The sequence below is a fragment of the Periophthalmus magnuspinnatus genome, chromosome 23 (assembly GCF_009829125.3).
Source record: "Periophthalmus magnuspinnatus isolate fPerMag1 chromosome 23, fPerMag1.2.pri, whole genome shotgun sequence".
NCBI classification, from domain to species: Eukaryota; Metazoa; Chordata; class Actinopteri; order Gobiiformes; family Gobiidae; genus Periophthalmus; species Periophthalmus magnuspinnatus.
Genome location: NC_047148.1, coordinates 21,020,278 through 21,042,136, shown reverse-complemented (window position 1 = coordinate 21,042,136; position 21,859 = coordinate 21,020,278). Strand labels below are relative to the sequence as shown.

The window sequence follows — 21,859 nt, the reverse complement described above, 5'->3', positions numbered from 1 at the left end:
CACTGCAGCTACATGTTTCTGTTGGCATTACTTAGTCTTACATGTTTATCGTCCGTCAAATCAATAATGAGAATATGTTAATTATTTGCCGTTGCTAATTATGTCGACCCTAGAGTGTCCTTGGGCCGAGCAGTTCATCCACCTCGCTTACACACTGCAGTGAAAAATGTTTCAGTTAAAAAGAAAATCTAAAAAGGTGCGACTGACCTGAAACTATCACCAGATTTTAATGACAGCCAATGTGATCCACACAAGCAAAGACAGTATGCATTCAGCTATCAGAGCCATTATGCACATTTTTAAAAATAAAAAAATGCAGTTGTGTGTAACAAAGTTCTTTTAAGATAAAAAAAAAACAAAAAAAAAAAAAACATTGTGAGACTAGATGGGTCAGATTAGACCAACATCAAGCAAATAATGTACAAAAAAATGACACTGTCCTTGAAATGAACTTCAGACGTCATGGGAACATGATGCTGTGGGGCTTTTCACAAGCACAAAGCCAAGGAAATCGGTTTCAGAGAAAGAAAATTAAGTCACTAGAGTGGCTCAGGCAATCAGGTCTACCTGACGCCAATAGAAAAAAACTGAAAAAAGTTACATGAAAAGCAAATGTTCTGTGTGGAAGAAAAGGCCCAGACCACGTCTGAGAAATGCATCGATCCAAATCATCAATGCAACACAGGAGAGGTCTTAAGTTTATTACTAAGTCATTCTTTCTGTTAACGTTTATATGGGTTTCAGTAAATGCAAAAATATTCCAGCGTTATTCACCTTATAGCACATAGAATCTGGACCAAAAAGGAACAGCCTGATGCTTCAGGTGTGAGTCTGAGCCGGGGCAGAAGTGGCAACAACAGAAGGAACTTACCACCAGGCGATGAGCCTCTTAAAGTGACATTAACATAGACATGTTTTAAAAAGCTAACAGAAACTTGTATTGGTTTAGTTGTAAAGATTTTATGTGTTTTGTTCAATAACATAACACTTCCGTAATAAACGTGAATATTCACTTAGTCCATTATGTATCCAGTCAGAAAGTTAGAGCAAGTAGAAAATTCTGAACGATTATCTTAAAAGCTCTGTTCAATATGATAGGCATTTTTAAAAAAACATGAAAAGTGACATTTCGCGTCTCACTTTTTCTTCTTCCTCTTGAGGGCCTTCCACTCTCCCTCCTGTGTGGCCAGACTACCTAATAATTCCTTCACCTTTCTCTTTCTCTCCATGTCCCTGAAAAACAGGACGCGAAACAAGTTCAGGGATGATGGGACGAGACAGAATCAATACCAGTGAACGAGATTAGAACAAGTGAAGTAAATGTCAAACAGGTAAGACTCACTTTTGCATGACGTCGTTTAGCTTCTCTCTGGCCAGGAAGCGCGAGTCCTTCCTGATTTCCCTCAAAGCTCCCTTAAACTCTTTCTTATATTTGTGCTTGAGACGTTCCTTCTCCCGCTCCTCTCGGGTGCAGCCGCGCTTCTTACCGTAGTCCACTCTGACAAAAAGAAAAGATGAAAATAGTGCGACGAATACCTAAAATGGAAAAAGTTACAAAATCACCACTCACATTTCAACTATCTTTGGCGTCAGTAGCTTCAGAGGAATAGGCTTCTTCTTCTCAAACACTAAAGGAGCACGAGTCATTGTGGCGCTGCTAATGATTTCCAGGATCTCACTGTGCAAAGTCTGAGAAACACCAAAAGGAACAAAGGAGATTCGATACAACACTCTAGTGAAATACTTTTATACACAGAATATTTGACACGTACATGCAACGCCTCGGGTAAAACTTGCACGGAGAGATGGTTAGAAAGGAGTGTTCTGAGAGGTCTGAAGATGTGGCTGTAGGATGGAAGGTCTTTGTAGAGCAGCGAGCACCTCTTCACCAGGTCCAAGCAGGTCGATAAACAGGTCAACCTGCAAAACGAAACAGATGTATGAAAGAAGAGAAAACTGGAATCCACCGGGTGTTCATTTCTCGATTCTCCATTGTCTGTTGCATTAGACTTTCCTCAAACCCAGACACGTCCTCCAGCTCCTCCGGTGGGACCCCAAGGCGTTCCCAGGCCAGCCAAGAGACACAAGTCCCTCTAGCGTGTCCTACGTCTTCCTCAGGGCCCCCTTCCTCCTTCTAGAATATCATATCTATAATTTTGTACTAAAATGATGATAAATAAATAATTGTCTCAAATGTGTCTATATCCACTGTGCCTATCGCCTGCCTCCTATTGGTTCTGCACATTTGAAGGCCCTCCACATCAATGCACAACCAATTATCGCCTCTACAAGGATCTTTGCATACAGTTGAATGTCCAGGCTTGTCACGCCTGAGGAAACGCTGGACACCCAGGTGCGAGTCACAGAGAGTTGCTTAAATGCCTTACGTAGGTATAGTTAAAAAGGAACAGCTAAGACCGCCAAATTTACGAAAAATAGTATAGTTAATTGATTTTCTGAGTAATACGTCTTGGATAAAAGCTGTAAATGACAGAGTTGAGGGGCATATCTGCTCCATAATTATAGGGGAGGACAAATATAAATGTACGCTCATGCAGAATGCCTACGATTCAGCAAGGCTTGTTTGGAGTGAGTTGTTTGGTTTGTGCCCACACACCAGCTGCTGTGTGAAAGCATGTAGGCCACTCATCACAATCGCACAAGTGCTTCAATCAGTGATAAGCCTCAGTCTGGCCAGGTAAACGGAGTCTTATTCTCCCCCTTATGCTTTTACACACTCCAAAGAACACAGGCTCATTATTATAAGATTAGAATATCATAAGAGATTTACCTGTGGTGGTCTCTGTCCAGTTCACTGCTGAACTCCTGGTGTTGGGCTGCAGACAGAGGGATGGCGTTCTTACTCCAGCTCCGGCAGGACTCTGGGTTTGATAACACAAGCAGATCACTGTGCTTCCCCATGGGCCTAAAGGGGGGTACCACATTATAACCTGCAAACACAACATGTGATTACTCTGTTTTTATATTATTAGATTGTTTCTTCTTGTTCTTGTGATTGAGGTTTTGATGTTTGCAGTGGTTACCGAGAGAATTCTTCTCTTTGACAGCTACATGTAGTATTCCAACAAGGAAATTTACAAGTTCAGGCAGGAAGCGCTTTGAGAGCGAGATGTACTCCACTGCCAGACAACACAGCACAAGGCCCACTGTTACATCCTGGAGAGTCCTCACTGGACACTGAGCCAAACAAACAACTTTCATTTAGAAAATGTTGAGACTGAGACTTCACAATAAAAACCTAAGTACAGACATTTGTTTACCTTCGTTAAAGTCTGGCTGATGTACAGCAGAGCTGGAGTAGTGACAGGATGTCTGAAGTCAGATGTTGGAAAAAACTGTGCTGTCACCTTCAGGTAAATAAGCTGAAACAGACAGAATTGTAAACATTTAAGAGAATATATTTTATTTTGAACATATGATAGAACAGAATAGGTTTCATACCATGTCCAGTGTTGGAAAAGGAGCATAACCTTTGCCTTCAAGCTTTTCCTCCATGCTGTGAGCTGCATCTCCAATGATGGTCTGCATTGACTTACAGGCGGCTTCAGGAAACACCTGACACAGACCGTACAGCTCCCTGCATAATGAAAACTAAACACAGTCAACATGTTATGTTAAAGTGGAGCATAATAGTAACAGTAAACGTGTTCTTACGGTATGAGCTTATCAATAGTGGTCAATTCAGGTGGAGTTTTTGTAGCCAAGTCTCCGATGTACTCCAACAAAAAGCCAAATAGTTTCTGGAAAATTCAACGAAATGTGTTTGAGGAACATGGCAATTACCTTAAAAACAAATCAGTTATTACACTTTAAAGAGCCCAAAATACCTGCAATTTCATCTTATTTCCTACAGCTAAACTTGGATGGTTACATTTCTGAGTTCTAGCCACAATAATGCGCTGGTTTTCACAAGTGTGGCCATTAAGCAAATCTTTTAGGGCCTTGTAACTCTCTGGAACTGTAAAAGATTTGAAAGACATCAGTTTGATTCATCACTGGAATTTTTAAATTAATACTTTCAGTATTTAATTCAGCAGTTACCAGCAAATGTGTATGGAAGTTCAGCTTTTGCAGCTTCCTTCTGGGCCTTCAACTCTTCTTTGCTCAATATCTTCTTTGGCTTGGTCTCTTCCTTTGGGGGTTCATCTTCTTCTTCAGCGCTTTGCTCTGACTCTAGATCTGAGTGGCCATCCTCCTCCTCCGCTTCATCACTGCCATCATCCTCTTCCTCATCGTCCTCCTCTCCCTCATCTGAATCTGCCTCCTCAGCATCATCATCATCATCATCTGCGTCTGACTGATCCTCTTCACCACCATCTCCTTGTTTCTCATCATCATCATCATCATCGTCCTGTTCTTCATTCTCTTCTGTGATGTTCCATTTTCCATCCTGTGCAGACAAACACAATCTTACAGAAACTTACATTAAACGTGCGCTGCGTAACTTGGTGGTTTGTTTAAATGGAGATGCTGGTTTGACTAGAAAGTTCCAAAGTATGGCATTAAACATATTCATCTCCAACAGTAAAATATATTGGTAAGGCCTGTGAAGAGGCAAGTCTGCTCAAAGAATGGATGTTTATCAAGTTATTTCTAAGCAATAAAACACCTATAATTAAATCAACGTCCTTATGTTTATATTTTGACTTGTGTAATCCTCATGATTGATTAACTAAATCATCTTTTACATGAACAAAATTTCCTAAGTTACGCAGAGCAACTTTACAACATGAAAATAATACAAGTATGAGTTCTGCTACCTCATATGACAGGGTCTTTTTGTCATTCTTATCCAGAATAAAGCCATCGTTCAGGTCATCAGCCGACATGTGCGTTTGACTTTGTGTTTGAGCACTGTCTCCTGCTTCCTCCCCCAGCATTCTCCTCAGTCGGTCGGCCTACATATAGACATAATCGTGAAATTTAAGGGAAAAAGCAAAAAGTGATTAAGTTACATCTATAAATACACACCTCTAATTTCTGTAGCTTCTCCCTCTCCTCTCTGGCAATCTCCTCTGGAGTTTTCAACTTCTCTGATGGTTGAGCTTTCATCTCAAAGCCAAGCTCTCGCACCATCATGTCATATTCTTCAAGCTGAAACAATATAGCAAAAAATTAACACATAATTCATTCTGACATTGGAATAATTATGTTTGCGTGTTAAAATATTACCTTTGGCTTCTCCTCTGGTTTATCAGCCTGATCCGATTTGGGAGTTTTTTTCACCATCAAGGCTTGAATGCTCTTCCACTCCTGGTCCAGCTTTTCTGTCAGCTCCTGCGCTTCTTCTTTCTGCACTTGCCGTTCACGCTGCCAAACACACACACACGCACATAAAAACATATTACTACTACTACAAGTACTACTATAAAATACTTAGATCATAATTTTACATTTTCTTTGTTATAAAAATCAATATTGTGCTAAAACGCCTTAATACTCGAAACATCCTATTCAAAACTGTAGACATCCATAATGACATGATTAGAAAGACATAAAAACTATATTCTCATATATGTGTTTTTACTATTTTACTATAAAGAACAGTAGGCAGGGGTAGGGGAAAACAGACATTTTCTAAGAGATCAAGTCTTGGATAATGTAGGATTACTCAAATATGCACTAATCAATCAAAATAGAACTTGTGTTAATGATGAGGGAAAACTCCTAAAATACAGCTAAAGGCTCACAAAAGTCGATAATACACAATATATTCCCGTTAATTATACACATGAACACACACATACACACAGATATATTTTTCCCCAGATGAATAATGGCTTACTTTTTCCTGTTTGGACTTTTGTATGAGTTCTTCAATGAGCTCTTGTCTGGACTTGGCTCTCTGACTCCCCTCATCATCTGGCTGCTGTCCTGAACCTTTCTTTCTGAGAAGACCACCGCCGCCAAAGTGTGAGGCAGTGAGTTCAGCTACGGAAAGACAAAGTACTAGTTGAAGAAACAGTCGAGTTGAGTGAGAATAATCGTGCATCCAGAATTCAATCAACACCTGACAATAGCCCCTTCTCTTCAGTTTCCTCATCACTTCCAACAGCATCATTGAATTTCTCAATTTCAGCCAAAGATTGTCCGTAGTGAGTGAGCTCCTCTTCTTCATTCAAGTTGTATTTATCTTTCTTGTCATGCGTACGCTGGAAGAAAATAGGATCGATTTAGTAAAATAAAACCAACTCCAAAAGCCAGAAAAAATAACATTTTCAACTGCATTACTGACCTGTCGCTCCATGGCAAACCTCTGCAGGATTTTGTCTTCTGGTGCCATCTTGGAGTCATATTCTCCCAAACGTCTGTCAATGAGTTTACTTGATTTGTTTTTCTGTCTATACTCCTTTAACAGAGTTTCTTTTCTCTAAAGGAAAAAGAAACGCGAATTAGCATGATTCTGATTAAAGATGCACTATGTAACTTTTCTGGAGAGCGTCCTTTTCTCCATTAAGATGTTATTGTTTTATGCCTGCGAGGTTCCACAATATGTCATTAAACTTATTTATGTCCAAGGAGACAAGTGGGTGACTCCTCCAGGCCAAGTTACACATCAAAACTGTGGCAATGCGAGCCCGTTTACTCTAAGAATGTTGTTTTTGAGCAATAAAACATGTACAATTAAGTAAATACAAGCTAGATAAGTTTGAGCACATACTAAGGAACAATCCAGGCTGAGCAATAACATCTCCATAGAGGTAGACTCATATAAAAGTTACATGTGTAGGCTAAAAATGTGCAGGTTAATTCTGATATTATAGTTGCTTTACCTTTGTGATGGATTTGGATCGGGAAACCCCTGGTAGACCAACGTCATGTTTGGATTTTCTTCCCAAAACATCAAATTTCTTCCTGTTAATTTTCACTTCAAAAGGGTTGTTTTTGATCTCAGTAGAAGTTTTGGTCTTGCGAACCTTGTCGGCAAGATTCCTCTTTTTAGGAGGTTTACCCATCTGCAACACAAAAGCACTGTTAAAACGACAAGTTGCTCTAAATAAGTACCAAATAATCACAAATATTAAAAGGATGTGCTCTGGTAACTACTGGCTAATGCAGGTTCTGAGGTAGGCTATGTAAACAAACCGATTTTAATGGAGGCGGTTTTAGTTTTACCTTTGCGCAGAGTTAGTAAATTCTTTGTTAAATCCGTCTTGAAGAAATCATGAGGTGACGTGAGGTGTTTCATGCAATAATTTTAACAAAATAACTGTATTTCTTGCATCCACGTTGTTCCCTTAGCTGCCACAAACAGCATGGAGGTGGAACTTCCGTTACAGCGCCTCATCACAGCGCCTCTAGCGTTTGGGAGCAGAACTGACAACACAAGCCCAATGCACCTTTTTCATATTTAATTTTCATGCTTTCTTAAAAAAAAGCTTTTAATAATTTCTTTCTTGTAACTATGACACAAAAACCACACACACAGCCTTATTTTCAAGTAGTGTTTAGTTATGGTTGTAAAAACAGAGCCATGGCAAAGGAGCATTTAAGTATAATGTTGTAATATATGGTACAATAATGAGATACAATGAAACAGTTCAGAAGGGGCATTGAAACCATAATCGACCTATATGATTGTGATACTGTGAGTTAATAATCGTTGAAAAGAATTAAACAAAAGGTAAAGAGTGCAGCTTTCTACACAGTGCATAAATAGTCCTTTGAGAATTTATCAAGTCACAGTAAGCCTATGTATATATATTCACATTATTGAATTACTGAAAACAAAAAAGCAATAGCTTGCTGATCTGGTGGATTCAAACAGCAAATAGGGGAAGTTTGAATAATATGGGTGTACGTGCAGTGATTTGCTTATGGCTGTAAAACAGTGCTATTAATGTTTTTATCACGGTTATGCAAAGTGGTTTGAGTCCAAGACAGTGATTCACAATCATTCCAAACTATATGACAGGGCAAGGAATAAAACTTAAATATATTTGCATGTTATCAACAGAACAGGTTACAAGTCAATGTAAAATAAAAAAGCTAGAATACATGAACTACTCACTCTTTTCTCCAATACATGATCCCGCGACACTTTCTACACTGCCCTTCGTCACTTTGCTTTATTGCTCATTGTCTGTTGTTTGTGTGGTCGTAACACATGTCACATTAAGGCATCGAGATTAAACTTCTTGATGGCTAGATATACCTGGTGAATATAATCCGTCCAAAGAGTGTACTTTCAATTGCAAGGAGTAATAAATGAAGATACAAGATTCATTCATTGTTCACACTGAACACTGTTACAATCTCATTACATTCTAGTGGTTACAACAGTTAATATAAAATAAAACAGTTGGTTAAACTCCTTAAACCACAGTTTTGCTCATAAACATGCATTAAGAGGTTAGACAGGATGGACTGGATGCATCTCTACTTAAAGCAAATATCAAAAACCATTATGTAATTAGGTTTATACATTGTATACAAAGTTGGCACACATTAACACAACAAAAAAAAATCATCGTACATGAGAATGAAAAGCTTAACTGTGTTAAGTGTGACATTTCTGCGGGAAGCAACTATAACTGGAGGCGCTCAAAGCTATGGATCAGTCTTTTTCTTGTTTTTCTTCAAAAAAGAAGGAGTACGGAACTTCTTTTTCTTTTTGGAGGGGGACTTGCTGGGGGAGTCCTCTCCCTCCTGTTCTCCTTCAGCAAGCTCCTCCCCTTCGGTTGTGTCTGTTGGAGCAGGGGCGGATTCTTCAGCAGCTGGGTCAGGGGCAGGGTCAGGGGCAGGGTCTTCTGCAGCTGGTGCAGGTTCCTCAGCAGGGGGCGCTGTAGCATCAGAGGGATCATCAGGAGTCAGGTCGGGGAGGGTCTGTCGCAGGGTGGCAGCGTCACTCTCATCTTTAAAGGTCTGGTCTGGCAAGGACTCTGATCAGGGGAGGAATAAAAAGTTATTTATAAAGCGATTTAGTAGAACTCAGGAGCTGAACTTTTAACACAGCATTAGTCAAAGCATTAAAAGAGAAACTCTTCACTTTGTATTGCATTACCGGGAGATATTGGTTACCTTCCGCTCCCACAGTTTAAGCAATGTTTTTACACAAGTGCAAATGTCCTCATGCAACCCTCATGTTAGAAGCCAGAAGACAACTCCCTCACCGGCCAAACCAACGCTCCAACAGCTTCTCCTCCCACATGTTAGACTTTTAGCACCAACTGAGAGAGACACACACTGCAATCTTTTACCTTTACTTAAACAGGGAAAACCTAATCAGTGCAGTTCCCTTGTTCATTTGCAGCCTGTATACAAACACAAACAACATGGCTAAACATTCAGTAAAATGAACATCGAGTTATGAGCGAGCACTAGAAAAGGTGTCAAATTGTTCCACAACAGCATCAGTTTTAGCCAATTAAAATCCACAAATTCTAGCAGTTAAAGCTAAAATTCAGGTTAATAAAATGCAGTTACAGTGGCAAATGCCTGATTTATGTAAGTGAAAGTAAAAGACTAAAGATCTAGACGTTTAACTATAACATGTGTATTCAACAAATACTTCAAAACAACATCATAACAAGCCAATTGTGGAGTTTGCAAGAAAAAGCAGCAAATTTAAGCTTAAGCCACATGTCAACACATCACTGCTGTACCTGGTAAAGGACTCATCTGTAAAACAAACAGTCACCAAGAAATAAAACATTGAACTGTTCATGTGTGTACAGAAATACAGATCATCGTTTTACATGGACAGGTGCATTTGTGTTAAAAGTGGTTAATAAAAAAAGTGAATCGTTAATACAGGGTGTTTAATTAGCTCATTGCAGGGATTACTCCTGAACATCATCTGGTTCTATGAAACTACTCAACATTTTATACATACTTTCTGTAGATCGTTTCAAAAAAAAAAAAAAAAAAAAAAGCAAATATTGTTCAGAAATAATCCCCATCAACAGCAAGAGTTTCAGAGTGGCCAGTATCAGACCCGGCGTTAGTAGAGAACACAGATCGGTTTAGTCATGCACAGAAAAAGGGAGATGGCCACACACAAGTGAAGGGCGTTAATAAGAGGGTGACGAGGCAGATGGAACAGTACATACTTACTATGGCAACAGGTACTCTTTTGTATTTCCATCTCCTGATTGTATACGCAGCCACAAAGAAGAAAAAGCACAAGTAGAAACAAATGTCGGATGCAGATCAAACCACAAGCACTGAATTAAATGTAAAGGCCAAAACATACATCAGAAGATTTGAAAAGAATGGCTGGGAACCATTCTTAATAAGTTTGGAAAAATATGAAGAATGGAAGTGATGGTGTGGATGATAATCCAAACACCAAGTGACATGTTAATTCACAACATTTTGTCCATTAGATTACACCTTGACTCCTTATGTATTATTTAGTATTTGTAGTATTTTGTGGATATTAATGAAGGAGGTGTAATCCAATTGTAATAAAGACCAAGAGGGAAAAGAAACTGAAACCTAAAGAAACATTTCACTTTCATGTTCGAGCAACAAGCCTGCATAAATTAATCTGAAATAATAATCCTCTTGGCCTTTTATTACACATATTACAATTACTTAGTTATAATAAACAAAACACAACATGACCAGACTCCAAGACAAACAGGCAGATTGAAGGATAGAAGCCTTCACATTCCCATATACACCCAAAGGTGGCAGCTGCTGTCAGGTCAACATACCTTCCTCTGCTCGGACAGGGGTGCTGGGGGGAGTGGACACAGCCTTCAAATCTTTAGCCTCGTCATCAGGTTCCTCAGTTTGCTCTGAATATAAAAAGGCAGAAGACAAAGTGACTATGACTGTCTTTATACAAGTCTGTAAAACAAAACAGATTTAGGGAAAGTGTTGGATAACAGGTTGTAGCCCATGTTAAACCCCTGGGAAACACAACACTGCAACATAAAGAAACACCAAATCATAGAAGGGAAGCTTAATCAGATTAAAGATGAAACATCTTAAAACATGGTTGAGCTTGCTAGAAAATATTTTTACAAATAATATCAAGAAGCAAATAAGCACACACACCACCGTTATGTTTCTGAGGAAAATATAGTGAGGACGAGTGAGGACACTAACATCTCCCTCTGGGAAAGGTTAGAACAAAACCAAAAGGTGACACCAGTATTTATGTCCACACATGGGATTGCTCTGATTGGATAAGCTCCACAATAGAAACATCCATAGATTATAAACATAAGAAGCAAAATAACTATCAAGAGCTTTGTGGCTTACAAATCTACAAATCGAGGCTTTCTTCATAGCTCCTTGTCCAATCAAAATGCAGAGCAGTGATCTGCTTAGCACAGATGCCTTGAGAGAAGACATCATGGAAACAGGAAGGGAAAAATGAGACTGAGGATAAAACACGACAATGGCAGCAGGCTCCCAACCCCCAGGAAAAGAGAGCATACAGCAGCGTCCCAGTGCAGAGGCACATAGTGAGACGAACCAGGGCTGAGCAGGAGGGGAGGGGGGGGGGTTCAGCAGGACGCCACTCCTTCCTGTGTACCTGTGGCCTGCACCGCCTCAGCTGCATCTACCACTACAGGCTCCCTGCTGAGGGCTCGCAGCACGGCACTGTGGAACTCCTTCTGAGGGGACTCAAGAGCACATACTTCGTCCTCTGTCACTGCAAAAACATCATCTGCAGATGCTTCTAAGCCATCTGCACACGAGTCCTGCTCAGAGGCGGGTGTGGCGGGGGGAGGAGCCACCCAGTCTAAAGTGGGAGAGTCATTGCCAGACTGTAGACATGGAGAAACTGATTCAGACTTCGCTTCTGTGAAGGTCAGGACAGCTCCAGGAAGGGGCAGAGTGGATTCCTCCTTGGGATTCGCTTTTGCCTTGGCTGTAAATGTGTGTGTGAACGTGCAAAACATAACATCACAGAATATCCCTTCAAAACCAGTCATTGACTTACAAAAAATAAATGTATTCATTGTTGAAAGTATTTGTTACCTTCATGGCCTTTCTGTTTGAGCTCCACCTCCCTGCGGTACTCCTCCAGCTCCTGGTCAGTGAGTTTGGTGAAGGGGTTGGGACCCTGCTTACTGACGATAACCTTGGGTTGATATTCCTTTTCAATGATGGCTTTGGATGCAGTCACCAACTCCCCCTTCAGGACACACAAATGAATGACAGTGAAAAAGAGGTTGAGTGGATATTATACTTAACACCATTGTAGACCCTAAATAGCACTAAAAAGCAATAAAAAACAAAAAGTCTCTTCCTCGCACTACTTTTAACTGTTGGTAGATTAATGTCTGAAAATCTGAAAAGATGAGCATATTTAATCATTTAAAAACATCATAGACAACATAAATTGCATTTTTCTTTTTTCAAAAATGAAATATTTGGAGATGTGCATTTCAGGTGAAAAGGATTGGTTGTGACAGTAAGTACCTTTCTAAATGATTTAGCAGGACTATAGGACCCCTCGGACACATCAAGGCCATCAATAGTATCTGTACAGTCAGACAGAGGGGCGTCCTGCAATAGTAAACCCAGTGAAGGGAACAACCCAGCTCTTAGGTACCAGAATATGATCAAATGACTTTTTGGGGGGGTGGAAATGTTTGTGAACATCCACAAGTCCACCATACAAAGGTGGAAAGAGTCTTGTTACACTTAATGACATAAGCTTTGTCCTGTTTTGGATGTGAAAAAGTCATGTTCAAAACGCTGAATACTATAACCCTTAAACCAATCTTACCAAACCTAACAATACATTAGTATATTCTTTCCACCTCTGTAAACACAAAGCAACATACTATACGAGTATGCCACCAGACATGGAAGTACATGCAAAATTAAAAGCTACAAGAAAAAAAATGGCAATGACGTATGTTTTATAGTAAAACCTGCCTCTGCTCATGCACAATACACTCAAGAAATGCACACAAGGGGGCGCTCTAATGAAAATACATACAAATATGCACTGTAAATCTATATTTAGAAACTTTACTTGTGTCTTCTCTATCTGTTAAAGATATTTGGTTACAATTCAATAGGACACTATTGGACTAATCTTAATAAGATGGGTTTTCAATATAAAATGATTTCATGCATGGAGAAATAGATAAAAAAAAACATATTATAATAAACTTTCAGTGTATGACTATGGGCATAACCTGAGCTGGCAAGCTGTCAGAGCAGACTGCGGTTACCTCTTACAAATTACTCACCTGCCAGATTGACTTTGTCTGCAGTCAAAGAATAATGTCAGTTACAAAAGTCTCTCTACGCTCTAAGTCACCATAAACTTAATATTTAACACATTCTACTCTATATCTGTCCTGTAGACTGAAGAAACAGTGATCGTTCAAAGTAAATATTAATTCATGTCTGAGAAAAGAGTGCTCTAGTTCTTTTGTGTGTGCAAACTGACCTGGATGTAGGTTCTTTCCACCGCTGATCCAGAATAAAGAACCTGAGACTGGGGCCCCGCCGTCTTTATGTCTTGCAAGTTCTGTTCACGAATCTATACAAATATAATAAATATTAAGAGCGTATTAAAAAGTGATTTCCTAAATATAAGAGCCAGAAGTCATTTAAAAGTAAGAACATAGTTACCTTATTCCTCATTTCCAGAACCTCTTTAGGGTTGGTGTTGAGCGGAATAAACTGATTGGCTACAGCGGCTTGACGGACTCCATCTTCCTTAGTCCACTGTCAATAAAATATCAATTGTTAACACCAAACAATCCAAGGACTTTAGAGCTGAGCAACGAAATTATTATTTAAAAAATACTATGCAGGCTTGACAGTAAAAAAAACAACATGCTGAACTAAAAAAAGTGTAAAATGACAGAACCTGGAAACAAAATAAAAATAAGGCAATGGACCAATGATGATGATACATCTAAAATGTGAATGATCTGTCGCTCTTGAAGCTTAAGACTAAACTGGCATTTGACCCATCAAACCTTCAGTACATTCCTCAGTGATGATTTCTTGATATACGTTAAAAAGTTAAATGCCCGGCAGATGTTAATTGAATCTGAAATACTTTTTACAGGGATATCAAGCAACACATACTATAGTATTTTGTATTCATTTCACACAACAAAAGGCACGAGTCATCATCATTGATAAGAATCCAAGAATCAAAACAGACTAGTGGATTAACTGATGAACTGAAAACAGCACACAGAGGGTGAACAACATAAGAGGGAGACAGAGGAGAAGTGTGGGGTTGGCAGTGCTCGGTGAGGAGTGGAAAAAGGATGGCTGTCTGAGACAATCAGACTGCTTACGAAGCGAGAGTGGCAGTGAGGGTGAGCTGGCATCACCAAAGTCATTTCCAGGCTGATACACACAACAAGACGACAGAGATAAATAAACACAACACTGGCACTCGCTGGCTGCGGGACGGCCACAGTGCTACAAACACAACTTGGATCTTTACTCTTTCCATAATCAGGGAGATTTGGTGAACCTGGTAATGCTCAGCAGAAAATAACCCAGATTTTGCACCAAATTAATAGTACTGCTGGTGAGAATATAAAGCAGGTTATCGGCTGCCATGCAAAATGTTCAGAGCTTCTGTAAAACAAGGCATGTAATTCACTGAGAAAAGCGTCATCATTCTTGAATTTACTCTGAGCTTGGCTGCGAAACCAAAAGCCAAATGAGCAAAAGGTTTAGGATGAAGTAGCCGAGCCAGTTTGATCGATGTGAGATGGACATGGAAACATGATATACTCACAGAGGGCCTGACATTTCCTAATTTTTCAACAGGAGATTCACAATCAGATCAAAATTTTCTTTTCAGCATACTCATTCATGCAAACATTTGTTTTAATTTTCCATCATAATAAAAGTAAAACCTTACAAAAAACACAAATAAACTAAGAATTAATCTGTAAACTTAAGTGCATTTGGTGAGTCTCTAAATTTTTAGTGAGTTATTAGATTTGGACCTTTTTTTACATAAATGCATTGAGATTTAAACTATAAAACTAGAGTGTGACTGTGTAATCAGAAGTGGGTTAAAAACTTGGTAAGTAACTTGGCTGCAAACATTTGCCCACTCAGGGAACTCATGCCACACCCCTGCTGCCCGCTCCTCTGGGGAAAAACGTCAACAACAATGCACTGGACTACCATACATGCAGTGAGGCATGCTGTGGGCAGCTGGCCTGGCATCATGACGCAACTGGAGACGGAAGGCAGAGAGCGAAGAGGGTCAAAAATTGATCAGCTTTTCAGTGTGAATAAACAATTTGTTAAAATTACAACTACAAGATTTGCCGTTTCCTGTTGAAGTAAATCCTCAGTATCCTCAAAGCCTCATAATGCCGACCATTTACCCTTGGCACTACCGAGGTAGCTGTAATTTTTTCTATACTATGAACAATAAGGTAGGCACAGACCAAGCAGTTGGTTATACAGCTTGGCACGCAGACACCGGACGATAGAGACTGCAGCAAGGGTTTGACGTGATCATGTGTTATGTTCGTCCACACCTTTGGCTTGGACTTGGGGCTGCTGCCGTCTGGCCCATCGTCGTACAGCTCGTCAGGTCGGCCAGCCGCATTGAGCCAGCGAGTCTTGTCACGCTGGCCACGCTGGAAGCTGTGTTTGAGTGGGGAGCGAGCCCCTGAGTCACTGTCCTCCCCATAGGAGTAACCACCGTGACCAGAGGGAAGATCCACATCACTGTACTTTTTAGTTTTGTCTCTTAATGCGGGGCAACGATAGGGATAGCCTGTCCGGTAGCCCTAAAGATGTAAAAAACATAGTAAACTTGGATTGAAATATTCAAATATGGATATGAATACATTTTCTAGTATTTCTCTTACCAGGTTATCTAACATTCGCATGAAAGCCTCAAACTCTTGCTCCCCAATTTGCCACTTGGGTTGAGTAGAAGAGCCGTCCCCGTCTACCTCTGGAACACGTGGGCGTGACTTGTATTTGCTTGGGTCCAGCATGACAAGATTGTCTGGCCCCCCAGCGCTGGCCAGCGTTCGCACCTGAACAAAATCATATGACAAATGCAGAAGAAAAAAAATACACGACAAAATAAGAAAAACAACGTCATGTATATATAATAATCACAAAATGACATGAAGGAAGGTGAAGAAATGGTGAGGAGGAAATAGATTCATACACTTCCATAAGACCTTTACACACAGGATCATATTTACAAAAGTCTAACCTGAATTTCACAGGCTGTGACCAGGTTGTGTATGTAATAGAAGGCTTCCTCCACTGTTTCACCTATAGCCACCAAGCCATGATTCCTAAGAATAAGGACCTGGAAAAGCAAAACTCGTGAAATTAAAGCTCCTTTTCAACACTTAAAAACACACTTTGACAAATATACCTTGTTTGTTGGCCCTAAGTTTCTCTGTATGAGTGCACATTCCTCTTGATCCAGTAATATGCCTTGATAGTCGTGGTAAGACACCTCACCAAGAGACAATGCTTCAGGTGAAATAGGCAAGAGGCCACATTTCATTGCTGAAACCTGTCACCAGTTAATTAATAAATTAATAAAAGACAAAATTCAGATATTACTATTCACAGTATATAGCATTTCTTACCGCAGCACCTGCAGCTGTGTGCACATGAACAATACATTTGACATCTGGCCTTGATGAATAAATGGCAGAATGGAGAACAAAGCCAGCCTTGTTCACTCCAAGGTTGGTGCTGCCCCGATCCACTATTTCACCTTGAAGATCTAACTTGACCTAAAGGATACAGTGAAAAGCATGTTTGTAAAAATAAAACACACAAACTACAAAGTCTTTACAGAGCATAATACAAATGAACTCATTCTTACCAGACTAGAGGCAGTGACTTCACTGTAGAGAAGTCCAAAAGGAACAATTAGGAATCGCTCCTCGTCTGTATTCAGTCTGACCTTTAGTACAAGTCATAGTTAATAATTTGTTAAAAGGCAGAGGGTTTGTTAAGCAAAGGTAGTTCACTGTTCACTACTATGTGATTTAAAATGATCTTACTGTTAGATGGTTGTAGATAAGCTGTGACCAGCCAAAAAGATCAGTGAGCCGGTAGAAGGCAGCCAACTTGCAGCGCAGCATCTTCTCGCCCTTGTCATAGGAAATGGAGTCTGAGCCACGGAGGTCATTAACAGGAGTCACCATGCCTAAACCTTTTCAGAGACAAAATACTTTGTTCAAACTATTCAAACTGTTTTCAAATAAATGCAAAAACCTCAGCAAATAATGCATGACAGTCATTGACACCATGTTAGACTCTCTCGTGTGTACGTACTCATGTTGAGTGCAGCCATGCCTCCTTGTGGAGCAGCGGGGTACATGGAGGGCATGCTTGTGGACATGAAGTCTGCGATCTGCTGCAGAGCCAACAAGCTTGTAGGTGTCTTGCCCTTCTTTAATTGATCCTGGATCATGGTCTCAAGCTCCTCACAGAAAGCCTGGTAGGTGTTAGTGATAATAAATGTATCAAATGTGAGAAATGTTAAAATAGTAAGGCCGTGTAGTGCTATATAGTTTATTTAAAGTGCTAAGTTCTAACCGGACTCTGCAGTATCATAGACACCCTCTTCTTCTGCTCCATCATGTTAAAGTCCTGCCTGAGGTCAGGGGCCATGTTCCTCTCTCTCTGGTACTCTGGGTTACTCTCATCCACCCGGTCGAAGTAACGCTCCTTGTGTGGCGCCGTAGTGGGAGGAGGGGCTGTCACCACTCCTGCACCAGAGTCTCCGTTCATCCTGCCTTGTCCTCCTGCCGTGTTAAAATAAAACAGATTGATACAATGTTGCTCATTGACTTTTTTTTTTTAAACTCTTCAATAGAATGAAAAAATACACATCTAACTAACAACAGTGCCATACTTTGTTAATGGATGTCTTGGCAAAAGCTGTTCTGGTCCATTAGACTGCATCAATACAAATGTTCAGCCTGATCTACCATGACAACCAAGGAGCAAAGCAGAAATATCCAGAGTCATTTCACACTGAGAGCTTTGAAAGCTGGATTTCACCAGTCAGAACTAGACTGGCAATAGTCTAACCTCATACTTGTCTGAAAAACTCAAAACACATTATTTCAGTTAACCTGTGGCCTTTCTGTTTGAGCTCCTTAGTATAGGATAATGTGACAATTATCCTATACTAGGAAAACATGTCCTTGTCATGTGCCAGAATGAGCCAGCACAACAGTTTGCTTAATGAACTTATGGCTTAACTCACTTCTAGACAGTGTGAAAGAAATGTCCTGTGCAGATGTGGCCTCTGTGTTTGTTCATGTTGATTACAACAGTTAACGTGTATGCTGATAACGCAACAGCTGAGAAAAACAGTCCCTGCTGTTGATGCAAATGTTTCACACAAGGGCTGGTCCTTCCTGCATTAAGCCTCAGAATCAATGCACAAATACGATCTATAAGTGCCTTTAAGTGACTTTGCACTGTGGAGGCATCCGAGAAGAGCTTCACACCAAATAAATAACAATTGAGACAAAAATAAATTCTATTTTACACCATCTAATTTTAACACGACTTGCTGAGGAGAGAGGAATGACAGAATTTGCAATTAGTCAATAATTATTGTTTGTGTAGACTCGACTAACCCTCAGACAATCGAGTGAGATCAACAGTGTCAACCCTGTAAACCCTGGCTGTATATGACTGCTCTCTATGATTTTCATGACTTTGTCAGGCAGGGGATGGCGTTTATGGTTTCTGAACCTTTTTAACTCAGCTCAGAAGTGTGGGCGTCTGGGCTGAACTTGAATGTTGAAGAGCAGTAACCATGGACACCAAACATTACCATGGAAACACACGGACTGAGATAGAAGTTATGTAAGACCAGCTGTAGGCCCTCCTCATGCAGCTATGTCACATTCACACATGTGATTTAAAATCATTTTACAACCCTGGCAAGTGTGACAATTGGGTAATTTTCCTTCCAGACGGTATAATAAAAGAAAAAAACTTTTGTAAAATTCCTGTAGTATTCTTTTCAGAAGTGTTCATTAATCTAACAAGTGCAAAACATTCCCCACATATGAGGGAATATGGAGACAATGTCTGCTCCCCACAGCCTCCAAAACGTCATGAGGCCAAACAGAAGACTTTTTCTGTAAAGAAGTGAAAATATCTTTTTCAGCATGAATAGAAATGGATGTGGTGCTAAAAATATGTTACTCGAGCAATGCCCACCTAAGGAGTAATACAACCGTGTGAAGCTTTATTAGATCTCAAAATACTTTTACTTTTTAAGTACATTTTTAAACAGGTACTTTCATGCTTTTATTCAAGTAGATGTGTGTTCATGTGATGAATACTTGAGTATTTTTGAGTACTTCTTTCACCACAAGAAATAGTATGAATAGGCTACACACCAAAATCAGTACACGAATTCTGATTGACTGATTGGACACTACTCCTGACCAAGAGACTATTGACATGAGAATAGCATTATCCACTTTTAAGGCCTGTGTAGACAAGGTTGAAGTAGAGTAAGATCAGATCAGGGGCTATCTGGCTGTTGCAGTCATATCAATAATAGCACACGATCCACAACTGGACAAATGAGTGTTGTTTGCTTGGGCATAATTTCCGCTGCCCTAAAATCTACTTTAGAACAGGTAAAGCACTCATATTGGCAGGAAGGAAGAGCTCAAAAGAGGAACATATTACAGCTGCAGTGCAGTGGGGCAGTGGGCGTGGGACAAGTAAGAGGAAAATAAACAGAACTGGTGGTATTTGATGAGATAATGTTTCATTTTCGTTTGTTACGCCCAGAGAAAACTAATAGAATGACCCATCAGCCTGTTTATGGTCACATAGGCCTCCAGCTGCAGGGACACAGTCTGATCCAAGTTTGTGCATCATTCACTGTGACTATTCTACTCTGCACAAAGTTATTTATTAGAGAATCGTTTGGATATTGGAACATTGGGCTATACTGGTTTGTAATTATTATAATTATCCCATTATGAACGGGAGCCTATCCCTGAATGAGAAACAGCACGATTTTCGCAAGTAGCTGGCGGGACATCCAATACACACCCAGGCCCAGCAAATGCGCCTCGTAGACCCAGGAGCGGATGAAACTATCGCCAACAGCCCGTGCACTGCAAGAAAACCCAGAACAACAAACCTCTGACCTGCAATCAAACCCAGAGAAACAAACCCCTGTGCAATGCAATCAAACCCAGAACAACAAACCCCTGTGCACTGCAATCAAACCCAGAACAACAAACCCCTGTGCACTGCAATCAAACCCAGAACAACAAACCCCTGTGCACTGCAATCAAACCCAGAACAACAAACCCCTGTGCACTGCAATCAAACCCAGAACACACCCCTGACCTGTCCGTGCAGAGGGCTACATACTCATGCAGCAGACGCGTATGTTAGCTAGCCATAACATGTTAAAGTCAACCCGCTGATCAACAGAAGGACATCAGCTAAATGAAACTCAAAGTGCAAAGCTAGAATTACAATTAGGATGATGTCTCTACGTAAAAAAAAACATAGATCTACCAAATCATCATAAAAGCTACAAGAGCTAACCACAAGAAGAACCAACGGACTGGTACAAACATAAAAACACGAGCCATATTGCGACCAAACCAAGCCCTCTGCTGAGACATATGTGCAGCAAACGTTAGCTTTACTCACCTTCTTATCAGCAAATGAAATATAAACAGTGCACAGTGGAGAAGTAACAAATTCTGTGGTGTTTTAATCTCCGAGCCCGGACAAATTTCCGTTGAGTTTTATCTTTACAGTTGTCTTTTCTCCGTGGCTCCGCCCATCCGCCATCAGGGTGCGGTGGACAAACCGTCCGCGGCCTGCTATTGGTCCAGCGGAGTCACGTGATCAAATGGACCACGTCTATTGGCTGTGACTGTTGCATTTGGGCTCGTGAGTTTTGTAAATGGAATATTATTGATTCGTCGGCATGGATTTACCTAACAGTCCATCTAACATCGTTTAGTTTTATAGTTATGGTTTATACGGGCTAAATGTGATTGTGTGGGTTGTTTTGGAGGATTTAAGTCATTGCAATGCGCAGATTGAACACTAGAGGGCGCCATAATATACAATTTTATAATAGAACTTTATTTATATTTGTTACTAGATGACGTTGCTCCACATTTTTCATATGCCTGTAGGGTTTTTTTTGTTTTGTTCTAACTCTTCCTTACAAATAATTATAGAATTCAAAATTTGTGGTTTATAAATTTGACACTAGATGGCGCTCCTCCACACTGTTCATATGCATATAGTTTAAAATTGAGCTGCAGGAAAGTTAGAATTGCATGGTAGTAGACCTATTTGCTGCATTACTATCAGAATGAAAATTTATTTATCTGGTTTATAGATATTTCTAGTTGCTGGGCTAATCCACACGAAATAAAAACTGGCACAAGTGAACATTTGTTTAAATTACATCAAGCCAAAGGTTAATATGGCAAGTTTGACCCAAGTATTCCTCACAAAATTAGTCAAATGTTAATATGGCACGTTTGTTTTAAGTGTCCCTAACAAATAATGATTCAATTCAACATTTGTGGATTATAAATGTGATGGAGGGTAACCACTAGATGGCGCAACTCCACACTTTTCATAAACCTATAGTTTAAAAAATTGAGCTGGGGGAAAGTTAAATGCCATGTTAGTAAATTGCAAATTGGTTTATCTGGTTTATAGATGTTTCTAGCTGCTGGGCCAAGCCACACCAAACTGGTAAACATATTTTTAGCAAACATATTTTTGAATTGGCAAACATCAAGCCAAAAGTTAATATGGGAAGTTTGTCTTAAGTATCCCTAACAAATAGTGATACAGTTATACATTTGTGGATTAAACATTTGATGGATAGGCATCTGACATTAGGACATAGGCT

The 21,859-nt window shown here is 40.0% G+C and overlaps 2 protein-coding genes across 15 annotated transcripts; both read right to left on the bottom strand.

Moving 5' to 3' along the window:
* Positions 1-209: 209 nt before the first annotated feature.
* nop14 (NOP14 nucleolar protein homolog (yeast)) lies at positions 210-7,289 on the bottom strand. The gene is made up of 19 exons (XM_033989206.2): positions 7,138-7,289; positions 6,795-6,977; positions 6,257-6,391; positions 6,032-6,173; positions 5,807-5,952; positions 5,194-5,331; positions 4,993-5,115; positions 4,782-4,919; positions 4,063-4,411; positions 3,849-3,979; positions 3,676-3,761; positions 3,463-3,598; positions 3,282-3,383; positions 3,045-3,198; positions 2,792-2,951; positions 1,773-1,920; positions 1,571-1,689; positions 1,343-1,498; positions 210-1,233 (listed from the first exon to the last, which is right to left on the bottom strand). The coding sequence occupies exons 2-19, from the start codon at positions 6,975-6,977 to the stop codon at positions 1,137-1,139; spliced, it is 2,643 nt and encodes an 880-aa protein (XP_033845097.1). The 5' UTR covers positions 7,138-7,289; the 3' UTR covers positions 210-1,136.
* A 163-nt stretch (positions 7,290-7,452) lies between these two features.
* Positions 7,453-20,780, bottom strand: add1 (adducin 1 (alpha)). Of its 14 annotated transcripts, none has more exons than XM_055231880.1 (17): positions 20,629-20,762; positions 17,515-17,723; positions 17,251-17,413; positions 16,977-17,128; positions 16,796-16,876; positions 16,554-16,703; positions 16,334-16,477; positions 16,166-16,264; positions 15,807-15,980; positions 15,471-15,725; positions 13,576-13,671; positions 13,391-13,483; positions 11,962-12,118; positions 11,513-11,851; positions 10,683-10,766; positions 10,078-10,111; positions 7,453-8,903 (listed from the first exon to the last, which is right to left on the bottom strand). In XM_055231880.1, coding segments are annotated over exons 2-17 (2,217 nt in total). In that variant the 5' UTR covers positions 17,710-17,723; positions 20,629-20,762; the 3' UTR covers positions 7,453-8,902. The 14 variants fall into 14 exon arrangements, with proteins under 14 accessions (XP_055087855.1, XP_055087859.1, XP_033845086.1 ...); XM_033989202.2 differs by having other exon boundaries at positions 8,761-8,903; positions 10,074-10,111; positions 15,378-15,725; XM_033989204.2 differs by having other exon boundaries at positions 8,761-8,903; positions 10,074-10,111.
* Between the last annotated feature and the right edge of the window lie 1,079 nt (positions 20,781-21,859).

Excerpts from the sequence above, each read along its gene's own strand:
- nop14 (XM_033989206.2), bottom strand. The coding sequence starts at position 6,977 with ATGGGTAAACCTCCTAAAAAGAGGAATCTTGCCGACAAGGTTCGCAAG. Across the intron at positions 1,690-1,772 it reads TTTTACCCGAGGCGTTGCAT|ACTTTGCACAGTGAGATCCT; the intron begins GTACGTGTCAAA and ends GGTGTTTCTCAG. Across the intron at positions 1,234-1,342 it reads CTAAACGACGTCATGCAAAA|GGACATGGAGAGAAAGAGAA; the intron begins GTGAGTCTTACC and ends CCTGTTTTTCAG.
- add1 (XM_033989195.2), bottom strand. The coding sequence starts at position 17,709 with ATGAACGGAGACTCTGGTGCAGGAGTGGTGACAGCCCCTCCTCCCACT. Across the intron at positions 17,414-17,514 it reads CTATGATACTGCAGAGTCCG|GCTTTCTGTGAGGAGCTTGA; the intron begins GTTAGAACTTAG and ends AACACCTACCAG. Across the intron at positions 16,478-16,553 it reads ACACAGCTGCAGGTGCTGCG|GTTTCAGCAATGAAATGTGG; the intron begins GTAAGAAATGCT and ends AACTGGTGACAG.